Source organism: Dendronephthya gigantea, unplaced genomic scaffold (assembly GCF_004324835.1).
Source record: "Dendronephthya gigantea isolate DGI-Jeju-01 unplaced genomic scaffold, DenGig_1.0 000080F, whole genome shotgun sequence".
NCBI lineage: Eukaryota > Metazoa > Cnidaria > Anthozoa > Malacalcyonacea > Nephtheidae > Dendronephthya > Dendronephthya gigantea.
This window is the reverse complement of record NW_021163090.1, coordinates 12,775-27,627: the sequence shown is the minus strand read 5'-3', so window position 1 is coordinate 27,627 and position 14,853 is coordinate 12,775. Positions and strand designations below refer to the sequence as shown.

At 34.8% G+C, this 14,853-nt stretch overlaps 3 protein-coding genes across 5 annotated transcripts; all 3 read left to right on the top strand.

Annotated features, from left to right (window-relative positions):
- Positions 1 to 766: 766 nt before the first annotated feature.
- Positions 767 to 7,202, top strand: LOC114532620 (SNF-related serine/threonine-protein kinase-like). 3 transcript variants are annotated; one of them, XM_028554163.1, is made up of 7 exons: positions 767 to 1,369; positions 1,863 to 2,004; positions 2,326 to 2,535; positions 2,679 to 2,828; positions 2,955 to 5,585; positions 6,746 to 6,776; positions 7,164 to 7,202. In XM_028554163.1, the coding sequence occupies exons 1-5, from the start codon at positions 772 to 774 to the stop codon at positions 4,564 to 4,566; spliced, it is 2,712 nt and encodes a 903-aa protein (XP_028409964.1). In that variant the 5' UTR covers positions 767 to 771; the 3' UTR covers positions 4,567 to 5,585; positions 6,746 to 6,776; positions 7,164 to 7,202. The 3 variants fall into 3 exon arrangements, with proteins under 3 accessions (XP_028409964.1, XP_028409963.1, XP_028409962.1); XM_028554162.1 differs by lacking the exon at positions 7,164 to 7,202 and adding an exon at positions 6,877 to 6,928; XM_028554161.1 differs by lacking the exon at positions 7,164 to 7,202 and having other exon boundaries at positions 6,746 to 6,822.
- A 14-nt stretch (positions 7,203 to 7,216) lies between these two features.
- LOC114532621 (protein CBFA2T3-like) lies at positions 7,217 to 11,542 on the top strand. The gene is made up of 11 exons (XM_028554165.1): positions 7,217 to 7,306; positions 8,610 to 8,944; positions 9,127 to 9,216; positions 9,293 to 9,477; positions 9,561 to 9,591; positions 9,691 to 9,742; positions 9,821 to 9,889; positions 9,983 to 10,071; positions 10,191 to 10,338; positions 10,453 to 10,709; positions 10,778 to 11,542. Exons 1-11 carry the CDS (start codon positions 7,288 to 7,290, stop codon positions 11,087 to 11,089), a joined length of 1,587 nt encoding a protein of 528 aa, XP_028409966.1. The 5' UTR covers positions 7,217 to 7,287; the 3' UTR covers positions 11,090 to 11,542.
- Positions 11,543 to 12,113: 571 nt separating this feature from the next.
- Positions 12,114 to 14,697, top strand: LOC114532787 (centromere protein N-like). Its single transcript, XM_028554376.1, has 9 exons — positions 12,114 to 12,315; positions 12,408 to 12,453; positions 12,618 to 12,671; positions 12,747 to 12,829; positions 13,426 to 13,599; positions 13,686 to 13,787; positions 13,947 to 14,019; positions 14,098 to 14,231; positions 14,307 to 14,697. The coding sequence occupies exons 1-9, from the start codon at positions 12,169 to 12,171 to the stop codon at positions 14,523 to 14,525; spliced, it is 1,032 nt and encodes a 343-aa protein (XP_028410177.1). The 5' UTR covers positions 12,114 to 12,168; the 3' UTR covers positions 14,526 to 14,697.
- Positions 14,698 to 14,853: the final 156 nt, after the last annotated feature.

Sequence of the window (14,853 nt, the reverse complement as noted above, 5' to 3'; positions counted from 1 at the left end):
AACAACTATAAAAGTTACAAAATGGAGTGAGGGGAAACCAGGAAAAGCTAGTAAGTTTTTTCAAACAGTTAACCTTTGGCCTGCACAAAAGTGCTTGAAACATCACCTGTGATTCTGTGAACAATTTTTGTCTTTTTCATTTAGAAATATATGGCAGTTCATGAGCTCTGGTTGTGTTGATCATCTATGAAGAACATGCAATGTTTAGTTGACATATTTGTACTATTACTGAGTTAAATAAAAAGACAATATTTTACAACTCATTTGTTCATTTTTCTATGGGGCAAGACAACCTTAAAATAACTTGATTGAAATTTGTACTTTAATAATTTCTAATGCTTCCTCTGGTGCCTCTGACAATGTAATGATACGGAGTGTCTTTCACAGATGTGTGACTGGGTGTTGACCAGTCTTTCAGGTCATTTATAGTTGGAGTGATACTGAGAATACAGTTAAACACCATATGAACTTGAAAAATAATAGATTATCCAATCAACACAGAAAATTTAATTAATTTAAAAAACTAGTAATATTCCAAGCAGTAATAATTTCACGGTGTTATTGTGGTTAATTTTACTTCGTAGTAGTGGTACTACCACATAACCCGCATATTTACCCTGGGGAGAAAAAAATTTTAAAGAACGTCCTTATTTTCCATATATTTCACAATATTTAATCTACGAGCATTTTGATTGGTTGACACGAGTGAAATAACTAATTCGTCCCCAGGAGGCAACAAAATTTGCTCGGAGGGGAAAAAATACAACAGAAATGGCGAGGTTTACTCGACAACCTCGACGAAATGAGACTAAGATTGCGGGCATGTATGACTTAGAAGAGCGTTTAGGCTCTGGTCATTTTGCAGAAGTGAAATTAGCAAGACATGTTTTCACAGGAGAACGAGTAGCGGTAAAAGTGATTGATAAATTAAAGCTTGATGAGACAGCAAAACATCATTTGTATCAAGAAGTTCGTTGTATGAAACTCGTACAACATCCAAATATTGTACGTTTGTACGAAGTTATAGACACCAATACTAAGCTATATCTTGTGCAAGAGTTTGGAGATGGAGGAGATATGTATGACTATATTATGAAACATGAAAGTGGGATGTCAGAGGAAAAGGCAAGACGATATTTTCGACAAATTTTACAAGCAATTGACTACTGTCACCGACTATATGTTGTTCATAGAGACTTGAAGCCCGAGAACGTAATTTTCTTTAAAAAATCCGACGTAGCCAAACTCACAGACTTCGGATTTTCAAATAAATTTTTGCCTGGAACAAAATTGCAAACTGCTTGTGGTTCATTAGCTTATTCAGCCCCGGAAATATTACTTGGTGACTCCTACGATGCTCCAGCTGTAGGTAAGACACATATTTATTTATATATTTACTTTTGGTAGTTGCATTACCTTATTATAAAGATCTTGCAAGGATGTGTTCTTCACCTTTCTGTACCATGTCGGTTTTAGATATTTTTGATGGAAAAAATTCCAAGTTCTTCATTAAAAGGGGGTTATTAATTGCAATTTGTTTTAAAAACATAGTGTCACAATATTTGTATTTTTTTCTCAGATATAAATTAAATCTGAAGTCTATTAATGATTTATATCCAAAATGTTATCATGCTGTATGGACAGCAATATGAGATATATTAATTTCCTTGTTATAAGAAATGATGTCAGTCTTTCTAACATGACATTTGATCAGTTGCCTATAATACAGATATGGTGATGTGAGAATATTGATAAAATTCTCCATGATCTAATACGACAATGATACCATTGAAAAATATGAGTTCGCATGATTCCATTCAATTCACATGGAGGCCCTAACCCATTTCCTTCCTCGCTCCTAGATGTGTGGAGTCTTGGGGTCATTTTATATATGATGGTTGTTGGAAAAGCCCCATTTTATGAAGCAAATGAAAGTGAAACATTAACTATGATTTTGGATTGTAAATTTCACATTCCTGATCACGTCTCCCAATCTTGTCAAAGGTTTGTTAATCAATTTATCATGGATCCTGAAGCAGGACACTTTATAGCACCTTTTTTCTTAGGTTTAATGATTAGAATATTCACAATTGATTATAGGTCAGTTAGGCTAGTTACCAAAATGAAGCCATCTGGTATATATAAGCTAAATTAAGCTCTTCACACTATAATGATCAGACTTCATATGACGTCATTTAAAACACAATGGTATCACTGGCTGGTACCGTCAATGCTTTTGTTTGTGAAGATTATGATTTTTTTACACCAATCTTTGCCACCTGATATGATTTTTTACTGTGGTAATAATTACCAATGCTTTCCCAGTCTTATAACACGGATGATAGTACGAGATGCTTGTAAAAGATCAACATTGGCGGATATTTTGGATGATCCATGGGTACATGGGGATCATGGTCCTGTTGCAGTGACATCAGTACCATTAGCAAATCAAGTGGAAATTGGTGTAGACCATCACAATGAGATTGTGCAGAAAATGAAACTTGGAGATATTGCTGATCAGGAGACTATTAACAAGTAAGGAGGGACTACGTACATTACAAACATTTATCATTGTGTAGAATTTACAGTTTTGAATTTGTGTAGCATAATAAAAACAAATTTACAAATTGTAATTATTCTTGGCCTTTATGAAATTTTTGATACAATTTTGTTTGCAGATGTCTGGAGTCTGGCTCATACAACCATGTTTCAGCCACATATTACCTACTAGCTGAACAAATTTTGCGACGTTGGCATAGAGCTAAATCATCATCATCACTCTCCTCAACTGGACCGGACGCAGAAGTTAAATCACATGTTATAAAAAGGTTGGTGATTTGACCGATAAATAAAGCGTGATTCTATAATATAGATGTATGCTAGTACTTTGATAGCTAATGCATTTCTTAGGTTAAAATATAGTGAATAATCATATTTATTTGTTCTGTCTCTAGGCAAAGTATGCCTCCACAAAGGCAAAAGCCTTCTCTGTCAGATGTGTCAGGTAACCAAAATTTGTGTGTACCATATGTTGATGATCGACCTCTAAGTGATGGAAATGAGGGAGATGAACTAGAAGATATTGATATGAATCTATTGACCAGTAAAATACGCTACCATTCCACTGAGTCGATTTATGACAAGAAATCAGATGAGCATGATCAGGAGGAAATAGTTGGTTCTGTTTCAGTTGCTGTTACTACTAATCAAAGAAAGTCATTTCAGAAACGACTTGTTGCTAAAGTAAAAAGTACACCAGCATTTCTTAATCAAATCTCGGAAGAAAGAGAATCAGATTTAGACGATAGTCCTCGGGCATCGCCACGTGTTCGCAGATCCTCGCGACGCCCTTTTAATGTTATCCAGAAGACTCGTCGTCCATCACCAGCATCTTCATCAGCAGGAAGAAGATCGTCAAGTCATAGCAGTAGCTCTGAAGATGATGGTGATCTTGACAAAAAGATGAGACGATTGAGTACAGAGAGATGTCGTAGATCACCAAAGAGACGTAGTGATGATGAAGGTGATGGTGATGATGGTGATGGAGGTACCAAGGGGCCACATGGTATTGCTAGAAAGAGAATGATGGCAGCCAAACCAGAACAAGCTGGTGGTAATAAAGACACGAGCTCTGAATCGGGAAACACTTCAAGTGAACAGGGAAAGACTGCACAGCTTAAGTTACAATCTGAACTCCTCAAAGACAAATTACTCAATGTTTATATAAAGTTAAATGAAGAACAAAACACAAACAGTGTTGTAGATGGTACTGTGGCAATTGAAACACCCATGGTGTGCTTGGATAATAAAGAAACGGAAACGTTGTTTGACAAACAGCAATGCAAGCCACATTTCATAATTGACGGAGCGTATGGCGAAAATTTGAAGGCAAGTATCGAAAATACATCAAATGGTGAAAAAGTGATAGTTTGTTCTCAAGATAACTCACAAAATGATAGGATTTTAAAGTCGGAAGACGAGATAAATCCTGAGAATATGTTGGTGGATTCTGATATTCCAATTCCTTCCAAAGAGTGCAGTCAAAATACTGATGATAGTACGAATGACCTTGAGAATACTGCAATAACTAGTCAAGAACAATTTCAAATTTCCAATGAAAACTTCGAAGAAGTTGGGTCTGCGAGGACGATAAACGATCAATCAGTTGATAGCGGTAATGCCAGTAAAGAAAAGCAAGAAATGAGTTTAATATGTGAATCTAAGAAGATAAGTGGTATTAAAAACACAGATGTTTCAAGCACAGACGATGCAGTTGTTAGTGACGGTATTATTGAAATAATTAAACACAGAACTTTGACTAATGAAACGTTAGAAAACTTTTCTGACAAAGAAAACATAGATATCAGTGGCAAAGAAACTATGAATTGTCCAAATGGTGAACCTAGAAGAGTCACATTGCGTGGTAGTGACATTGAGGATATTGAAATGTTTATGAAAAACAAAGATACTGGCCATGGGTTAGAGCTGGACCCTGATGTTGTAAGAAACATATTTAATAATTCTAAAGTGTCTCGTGTCACTAGTAATTGTTGTCAAATCATCTAAGGCAGGATCCTTAGATTGTGGATTAGTATAAGTTCCATATATCTCATATATATGGTATATTGAGCTATTTACGTCTAAATTACTACGTAGTGCTCAAACTTATTACAATAGACAAAGAAGTGACATGCAAAGATTTGGCAAATATATTCCCTCTGTCCAGTGGAAGTGAAGTTGTTCTCATTGAGCTGTTTGAGTGAGCTGAGCAACACATAAAATCACTGTAAATACGTGAACAATTTCTTTCAATGAACTGTTGTAAAATCTTTAAAGTTTAAGAATTGTTTCGAATGAAACAACGCCGGATTTTTCCTACTAAGGACGAAAAAATTATCAAATTGTTCTACCATAAATTATGTATAATCAATAAGAGATACGTGTTATAACACTTGTTTGTATTATTCATTGGGTTTAAATGATATATTGTTATCAATGAAGTGAGGTAAAACTCTACTGCTTATTACTGCCACAGTGTCATTTTCAGCTCTTAGTATTTCATTATATAGCGCACGATGTGTATTGTACTATTTGTATTGTACTGCCTTGTACTGCCTTGTACTGCCTTGTACTGGCGTTATAGATACTTTAATGTACTAAAGTGCTGAGCGTCGTCCAGCATTGCATTTTATGGCAATGTACTGTATCTGTGTCGTACTACATTGTTGTACTTTTTCATTATAATGTCTTTTACTTGTCTCTCATTCTCATAATGTATTTGAGAAAATTTGACATCACTCATGGTACATAAACTAGAAAACGTCATCTCAACCAGCCAAAGCAATCTGACTCATGCGTAGTTGATATATCAACAAGCAGCTGCTCCAGATGTAAGAAAGATGTCCCGTATGTCCAGGTGACATCAATATTCGATCATTTGCATATAAATAATATCTCGTATGTCCACGACTGCCATTATATATTACGGCATATACTATGCGTATGCCGGACGTGTATCTCTCTATGTAATATTGGAGGAAAACTGTTGTTTTCAAAATCTTTGTTGAAGAGACAATAAATGCAAGGTACTGCGTTCTTTTTCATTTTCTACTCGACCTCTATAAATATTTTTTTAATATTCTACGACGTGTGTAATATTCTACTGTTGAAGATCGATTTCCGTTCTTCAACCTATTTTATCCTACACGTAATCACATTTAAAATTTAACTTAACAAATTTGAAACATAGTTTGCAAAGGAGGTAAAAAACAGTTTGGACAAGCATAGCTATGATCGGGGTTTGCACCCAGTAATCCTATCAAATTCTTAAATATTTAAATCTGAGGCTTGCAGTTATATTCTTTTTACTGGAGTTCCTTCAAAAAGTGTAGTATTTAGCTTGATGTTTTAAACTGACAGCAGTAACAGTCTGAAATTCAAGGCAACTTGTGCACGTTGCAGATGGCAAGAGAAGATAATATACACCACCAGCTGTAGAATATTCGCGCCATTACATTTTAACCAATAAAAACACGAGTTTTATCCTAAGCATATGGTGTGCAGGTTGTTAAATATTTATCATAAAAAGCCCATGTCATGTTTTGTGATAATATACAGTCTCATATAGTAACTAATTGTACCCAACATTAAGAATTGTGGAAAAAAAAATTCAAAACTAACTTTGTCTTGGTATAAAACGCAAACTCTTTATGGATCGAGTGAGGCTTCAGGGAATTCGGTTTTTTGTTTGGAGACAATTGTCCCGTTTAAACCGCATTTGTCTCCAATCGCAAAATTAAAGTAAACTGTTATTATAATTTATTCACCCTGGGTAAGGCAGATGCTTACAGGTTTTTATCTTTTCAGCTTTCATCCACAAAATTTTGAGGCTGCGAAAAAGATTTTTCAACACATAAAAATATTTCAAATAGCTTTAATATACTTTGTCTGGTTTGGGACTTTTGATTTGGCTCCGGGTTGTTTCTGGGCAACCGAAGAATCGTGAATTATTCAAATGATTTTAATTTTTGTCCAAAATAAGCATGCTATCAACACATGTAATACATTTCTCCATTTCCATTCAAGAGCAGGTGATAGCGACCAGCTGCCCCAAGCACAAAGATATAAATTACTTTTTGAAAGAATTTTTGCCATTGAATTTTCCGTCTCATAGTATAGGGTTTTTTAAATCTACATTTATATAGTTGAGCATAGTTGTTTCCATGTAAAACCTTTTTCATCCTAGGCTGGATCGAACGCTGTATTGACAATCAAAGGTCAGTGATACTGCATATTGAAAAAACAAAATTAAAATTGGGGGAAATTTAAACATTTTCATATAAACGAAAATAAATTTTTATTCTGTTTTACAACAAGGCAAAAGCAAACAAAATTTTATTAAACTTAGAAAACGTTGCCAAGCCTGAATGTAAGTGTTTTATATTGAGTTTTGAAAGGCTACACCGAGTCTGTCTAGTTCAGTTAGAACTGGAAGTGACACCACTCTCTGGCTTTGTAAAGTTAGAAACAAGATAGGACACTCAGACTTCACCACTTAGAATTTCCCTTTTTAAATAATTTGCCTCTTAATGTTTTGTTGTCAAGCAGCAAAGCAATCAAGCATTAATTTAATTTCATGCTAAATTTTTCCGACATAACAAAAGACAGCCATTGACATGTGATCATAAAGAACGTGACGTCACAAGTTTTGTGTTGTAAACTAGAGAGAGGACGTGTAGTTTAAACGTCTAGAAAACCTTGAATTTTTCGTGAAATAAAGCGAATGTGATGCCAGCAGTTACTGCAGGTAATATTTCATTATACACTTGTATTACTAAGGAATTATATTAACAGATATCTCCTCATAATTGTCTGGAATGTAACAAGTTTGAGCGACTAGCTTGTATTATTAGTTTGTTGAATATGGTGAGCAAGAAATGTGACCAAAATTTCTTTGTTGTTATATATATAGTACACTTTGAAGAGAAATTCAAATAATTTTTCTTCAAAAGATTCGGTCTTCAAACCTCTTGTACCTTCAGGATACAAAGGATTTCGTTAAAGTTTCAAACACAGTTTTTGTCTCGACATATTGATGGCTTTTCAAACATTATAACGTTTGTATTTCTACCGTGATAAATTATGTATGCAAACTCAACCAGCCGAGAAATCTTAATGTGTCCTTTTCAAAAGAGGAAATTCGTTTCCTTTCATGATAATGTTTTTAGCATGTATCGTTACATCAATAATATGTTTATGTTCCGTTATGGTCTATATGTTATACACTGTGTTCCCAGCTTGCAGCTGGATCTCCATAAAACATCTGGTTTATGATTGCTTGAATAGTTCATGAGTATTACATGGAAAAGTGCTTTGATGCTTAATTTCCTGTGCTTAGCTCATGAAGATGGCATAAAGTCTAAGATCTATCATCAAAGATTTCAGTTGTAGGATTATTATATTCAATGCTTCATCTAATGTGATATATTTGGTCATTCAGAAATCTCAGGCAAATCCTCCAGAGTGTCCTGTGGTGCAGATATCTCTGCTGTATGATAACAAAATAATTTATCAGCCTTGACTGTGAATTTTAACCTGACTATAATAAAAAAATTCAGTACAGCCCTATTTTAAACCATGCAGGATATTTCTGTTCACAAATCACAATGACAGTTTGCAAGTTTCATATATCTTAGATTTTGAAATCTTTCCATGTGATGTAATTATTTAAGAAGAAACCTAAAGGATTTCTGATATCCTGGGAATTCTCAGCATGTTTTGTCAGTTTTACTGACATTCTGTCAAGTATTATATTGAGATTAGCAAGAAAATAAATATTTACATCAAATATGCATAAACCTGGTAATGGAAAACTGTCAAGAAAATACAACACTTGATATTACAATTTCTTTCTACCTGCGACTACCATTTTAGCATAACAGAAATCCATCTCAAAAATAACATGTTTTGCTTTAAACAAACTAGTGAGTGTATGAATGCAAAACAAGCGAACTATATGAACACGGAAATCGGACACTGCAGTTTATCAAAATATAAATTTGTTGTGAAAATAACATGGAATGAAAATTGTTTCCTAATGTTTTGTACAGAAACTCATGATTCAAGAATGCCAGATTCACCAAATGAAGGGACAACACACCCTGCTCCACGACATTCTGCTTCTCCTGTGACATCAAGTGCAGCAGTAACTGCAGACACAAGATCTGTTAGTTCTACATCACCACATGTGAATGGTTCCCATCCAAGCCCTTTGGGTACCACATCACCACCCACTGTTGGCAGTGGCGTCAATCAACTACCACCAGCATGTGGTGCCAGACAACTTAGCAAATTGAAACGTTTCCTCACAACATTGCAACAATTTGGCTCAGATATTTCGCCTGAGATTGGAGAGAGAGTTCGTGGTCTTGTTTTAAATTTGGTTGTAAGTTCATTAATTATGTTTGTGTGTGGTTTGCAATATTTAGAAGCTGAACTTTGATGATAAATTAAGGAGTGTTGTGAAACAATAGTAATACACCATTCTAATTTGTTATCAGACATGATTGAAGTTTTCCTTTACAAACTCAATTACTGTTTTACTTACCAGAATCTTTTCTTCACTAGAACTCTACTGTATCAATAGAAGAGTTTCATCAACAATTGCAAGAGGCCACAAATTTTCCTTTGAGACCATTTGTCATTCCTTTTCTCAAGGTTTGCCTATCAATGCAATAATTTTTTCTTGTTATTTTTTTCTGATCATGTTTACAGCTGTTTCTTATTATTTCAGGCCAACTTGCCTTTGCTTCAAAGGGAATTACTTCAATGTGCTCAAATGGCAAAGCAAACTCCACATCAATACCTTCAAAATGCACAACTGTTGGAAGATCGTGAGCCAACATCTTCTGAACAAGCAGATGTAAATGGAGGGGAATTTAATGAAAATGGCAAAAGAAAATCTATTGATACTGCAAGGTATTTAAACTGATTTTGATGATTGGGGCATTGTGTATTTTTGAAATGAAGATTACTTCCAACTATTTCTGTCACCCTTTTAGACCAAAGGAAAATGGCAGTGATTTAGCATCGGTTCGTATGTTCAACAATATTAGTTTAATAGATATATTATATATATATATATATATATGATATAATTTATATAATGATTAAAAATGATTTCTTGATTAGGTAATGGATTCCATTGAAAAGCTGTCTCCTGCTACTAAAAGACCATGTTTAAGTATGTGATGATAAGCGTTACCAATTCATGCCAGGGTATTTTTTATCATTTCACCTTCGTCATATGTTATTCTTACAGGTACTGGTAGTACAGGAAGTTCAAGTGAATCATTCCCTAAATCGCGTACGACCGAATTATTTGGTCATGGTAAGTATTTGAATTGGTAAAGAATGAGTTCAAAATGTTGTGTTTATATTGTGGTAATGATGATAATAAATACAGGAATCATTAAATCTTTAGCTCCTCGTGAAGGAGAGCCTAGTTCTCATGATCCATTTGGAGACCCCAAGATTCCCAGCGACGTTGATGATTGGCGTCACGTGGAAACGGTATTTTTTTCATTATTCTTCGTTAGTGACGTGAGAGGATTTTAATGACCTCACAATATCACTGGGATAAGATGTGATTGGTTTCTCGTCACTTTAATGATTACTTTGTCTACATGTAGATGTTGCAGTGCATTTTGGGTATGGTAGAGAAGACAAAGCGAGCTATTACTGTGTTGCAACAACGGACCACTCAAGATCGCGACGAACTTGTTGCCTGGGCACGAAAAACCGCAGAGGAAGCAGAGCAAGAAGTGAAGAGACGTGCAAGTAAGTCATTTACTCATTTATTTTACGTCAAAACACAAGAAGTTTTCTACTCATGGTTTTTGCAATGATAAAGTGGCTATGCAAAGAAAATAACTTTTTCTCGCGCTGCAACAGATGAGCTTGTATCAAAGACAATCAAACAAACGGAAGAGAGAGTTTCTGACGTTAAACGACGCGCAGAAGAAGCCGTAAGTGATGTAAAACGGCAAGCTGTTGTTGAACTACAGAAAGCTGTAAGAGCAGCAGAAGAGAAAGCCAACGAAGCTGTTGGACAAACACAAAGTAAAGTTGATAAAGCTGTTATGGAGGCAAGACGGCAAGCGATTGAAGAAACATTGGGAATGATTAACAGACAGACTGACTCCAGTGAGGTGAGTACATTTGCAATTCATACAAATTGATGGTGTTCAATGAAATTAAAATAATTACATTGTTCTAGAACTGTTGGAACTGTGGACGTAAAGCCAATGAAACATGTAGTGGTTGTAATTTGGCTCGATATTGTGGAGCATTTTGCCAACATAAAGATTGGGAAAATCATCACAGAGTATGCGGTCAACAAATGTCGAAACCTAGTACAGCAGTTGATGATGGCAAGAAAGTTCCTACGTCAACTTCAGCACCGGGGAAAGAGTCGGGGAAGTTGACCCCTAGTCCTGGTTTAAACCGTCCTAAAATTGCATCACCTACCAGTACTGGTGATCCTATCACATCCCTCAGTGATTATGTCAGAAAGACCCCTTCAACGTGAAACACCAGTTCGCAACAATGGCTGTCGACAAACAGAAAGAATGAAGATGAAAACTTCAGCAAAAGTCTAAAAACACGCGTGTAGTTTTTAAAGCTGTTGCAGAGAGTGTTGTGGTTAATAGCATCGTGGGTTAGCTTAGAACACATATTTCCTCACAATGATGTATACTCATGGTTTGTTTCGCTGTAACTCATTCAAAACCAGTATCCCCCTACAGAATGTCACATATATAGGTAGCGTGTCAATTATTATTCTTGATCTGGAGAATTATCTAACGTATAACTGTAAATAAACTCACAACAGTTCCATAACGACTGAGTGATATTCTGTTAGTGGGATGTTACTTGTTCATCTGAAGTAATTATGAAAACTTTAATTGCTTCTAATTGGGTGAAAAATTGATATGGTTGTGTAAATATATAACTTTGGTGTAAGTAATAATAAAATTCATTCGCGAATCTACAATTGTTTGGGCGTTATATCCATAGATTGGCCTACCAGATTTCTGATCCAGTGATTAATTAAAGTTAGTGTTGACCAATTAGTTTCGTCCCTGACAAATACTGAAACGAAATCCCAAGATATGAGATATCAACTTAAACATCAATGATGGTCAAGCAGTCATTATTTGTTGCCATAGATCATTGTTTGCCACCAATTCCTGTAGAAAACACCAACAATGAATGACCAGTAAACAACAAAAAGCAATTATATAGATAAAGAAAGGAAACTTGGAAATATGGAAATAGGAAAAATATGGAAGTAGGAAACTTGGAAATAGGAAAAATATGGAAATAGGAAACTTGGAAATATGGAAATAGGAAAAATATGGAAATAGGAGACTTGGAAATATGGAAATAGCAAACTTGGAAATGGTTAAAAAGTAGCGTTTTTTTCAGCGGTGAATTACGGAAATAGGAAATAGCAATTACAATTTTGGTCTGCCATAAATATTGTTCTCCCGAACTTCATTAATTATTACCTGTAATTGCTGTCAAAAGAAAATAGTGATGTCATTTTGGCGGATGGAATTAAGTGATAACCGAAAATCAGAGTGATGTTTGTAGAGCATTTTACTGATGGAATATAAAATTTTACGTTCGTTTTTTATGCGCTTTAACAAAGACAAACTCTTCAATATATGTGAAGAGAACGAAATACCAGGGAAATTTAAGAAATCATCTACAAAGGATTATTTAACCAGGCTTCTAGTTGAGCATACCATGGTATGGTGCGAGAATGTTTTTCTATATCTTCAATTTGTGCTTAGTGCTTCATTAATACTGGAAAATTAGTTTAATATTGTATTTTCTCACAGAGTGGCAAGTTGTCGTTGAGAAAACTTGAAATATTGGATATACGTTGTAAGTATTAGGGCACTTTTAAAACTGGATGGAAATTTCTGTCGTGCTGGTGTAGTTTCCCAGCCTATTTGGATGCTATATTACTAAGAAATACCATATTGATATTACCACACACCACATCTTCATTCATTTTTTTCAAGTTTACTTGTCTATATATTTTGTAGATTATCATAGCAGTTCAAATAAGAAATGGAATGTTTATGAGTTGAATGAAATAGGTGAATATGAGTTGTGTGCTGAATTTATCGAATTGCATATGAGATTAATTAATTTCTTTTTACATTACCTTCAAGACAAGGACAAGCATTTTATCTTGAATGACCCAGAAGGATTTGAAGGTCTCGTTAGTAAAGAATTAAAAAGTTATTTAAACTGTGTAAGTGTATATCTAGCTGTTTCTGGCACCACAGCAGCACCTGTAGGGACATCTTCATAACCATGCAGCTCTACCCAAGGGGATCAGTTGTTCAAAGCTGGGTTAGCACTAACCCGGGGTTAAATTTTAATCCTGTGTTTTAATTTATGTGCTTTTGAACCACTGTTTGTTTTAAAACTTTAGAACATATGACTTCTATTGGTCCAGAAAATATTTATGAAAAAACTGTATTCAGTTTGTAAACAAGTGGTTACAAAAATTGATGTGAATATTTTCCTTAACCCAGGTTTAAGCTCACACGCATTTGAACAACCGACCCCAGATCTGCAATATGCAGAAAGACCCGGGTGTGAGAATGCTGGTGGGGCTCTCAAATAATGATGGTATTGGAGAATGAGACCTGACTCAGCACCTCTTTAGTAGGATATTGCCTTAGTTATCATCCTTTTAGAAACTTTAGTCAACATTCGAATAGATTGCAAATCTGTACAAAACTGCATGAAGATATAACTGTCATTATATTGATATAATTATATTCATGGTCCTGGTATGTAAAATAATTTCATTGCATATTTTTGTTCCAACTATATAATCAGAAAGTGTGTGTGGTAGCACAGAACAACAAGTTATTGACAAGGATTGCTGTCTGGAATGAAAACGTCAACCAACTTATTTCATCAAGCTCAACTTTTTACATGATTCATATTCCTGGCTCTTCTTACTTATTTGTGTCTACAGTAAAAGTTGCTTACAAAACATACTTCTTCAAGGTAACTTTATCTGTGGTTATTTTAAAAATATGTTTTTTGTACCAAAATCAGAGAGTTGTGTAATCCATTGCTATATTTGTTTGAAGGCCCTTGAGAATGTATTTGGTTGCAAGACTTTGAAAGAAATAGATCTTAAAGGAAAAAAAGTTGGTCCTCTTTGTGATCTGGTCTTGAATAAAAACAGTCAGGTTGGTTTATTTTATAATTTTACTAACAACCAATCTCTATAATGTCTATAACACCCAGAGTCCGGCCATTTATAATGACCTAATCTATCTGTCCATGAAAAGGAACAACCAATTTTTCTAGAGTGCATTCCACAACTCAAATTACTACTTATTTTCCAGGGTGCATTTAGTCACTTCAGATTGAATCAAGTTGATGGAAATCCTCTCTCTCGAAAGCGAAAGAGAGACTCTGGTATGTATAAACAGTACAATACTTTTGTTATTGAAATGAACACAAGTTTTGTGAATAGTCTGCGACCTCTATAAACAGGTGAAGACAGTGACATTGAGAATAATGCAAGAGCCTTTAACGAACAGAAGAGCAAGGACGACAAGATTAAAACACAAACAGTAAAGATGTTTGGTTCTAATCCACAACCTGCATTGGAGAAAGTAGAATATAAGGTTAGTTAATACAGTGTATCACGTATCAATCAACTGCTGCACGCAGTTCAGGTTTGCTTTTAATATATTTCGTAGATGACCACACGATTTAAAGGCGGAGATTATGTGAAAGATAGCGAAGAGTCAGTGAACTGCTTCGTTACTTTCAAAGGAAGCAACGTTCTTGAAGGAATGAAGAAGTTATGTGAATATGGTCTTGCATCGCAGCCATTACCATCTCATGTCAGAAATATTCATTCTTCATCAAGAAATTATTTCATTTTAACTGATAAGAAGAGAGCAAAACAAAACTGAGACTCTGGGTTACCCAACGGGGACCTCAGGATATGGTTGGTGGTTTAATGCGATATTACATGAAGATAAACTAAAGGAAGCATCACCAGTATTTTTAATACATAACCTAGTTAAGTATGACTATATTTTGTATATATTAAATTTTTATAAAGAAAAGTTTTGTTAGATGTCATTATCAACCCGCAAATGCCAATATTTCAGTTCAAATTATGGGATAATTATTCAGTATTTTAAAATTGTGTCTTGACCTTAAAAGAAACTTCGAAACTTCCAACAGACTCGTGATGAAAACTTTTGAATGGAAAAAATTCTCGTGATTTCTAGTTCA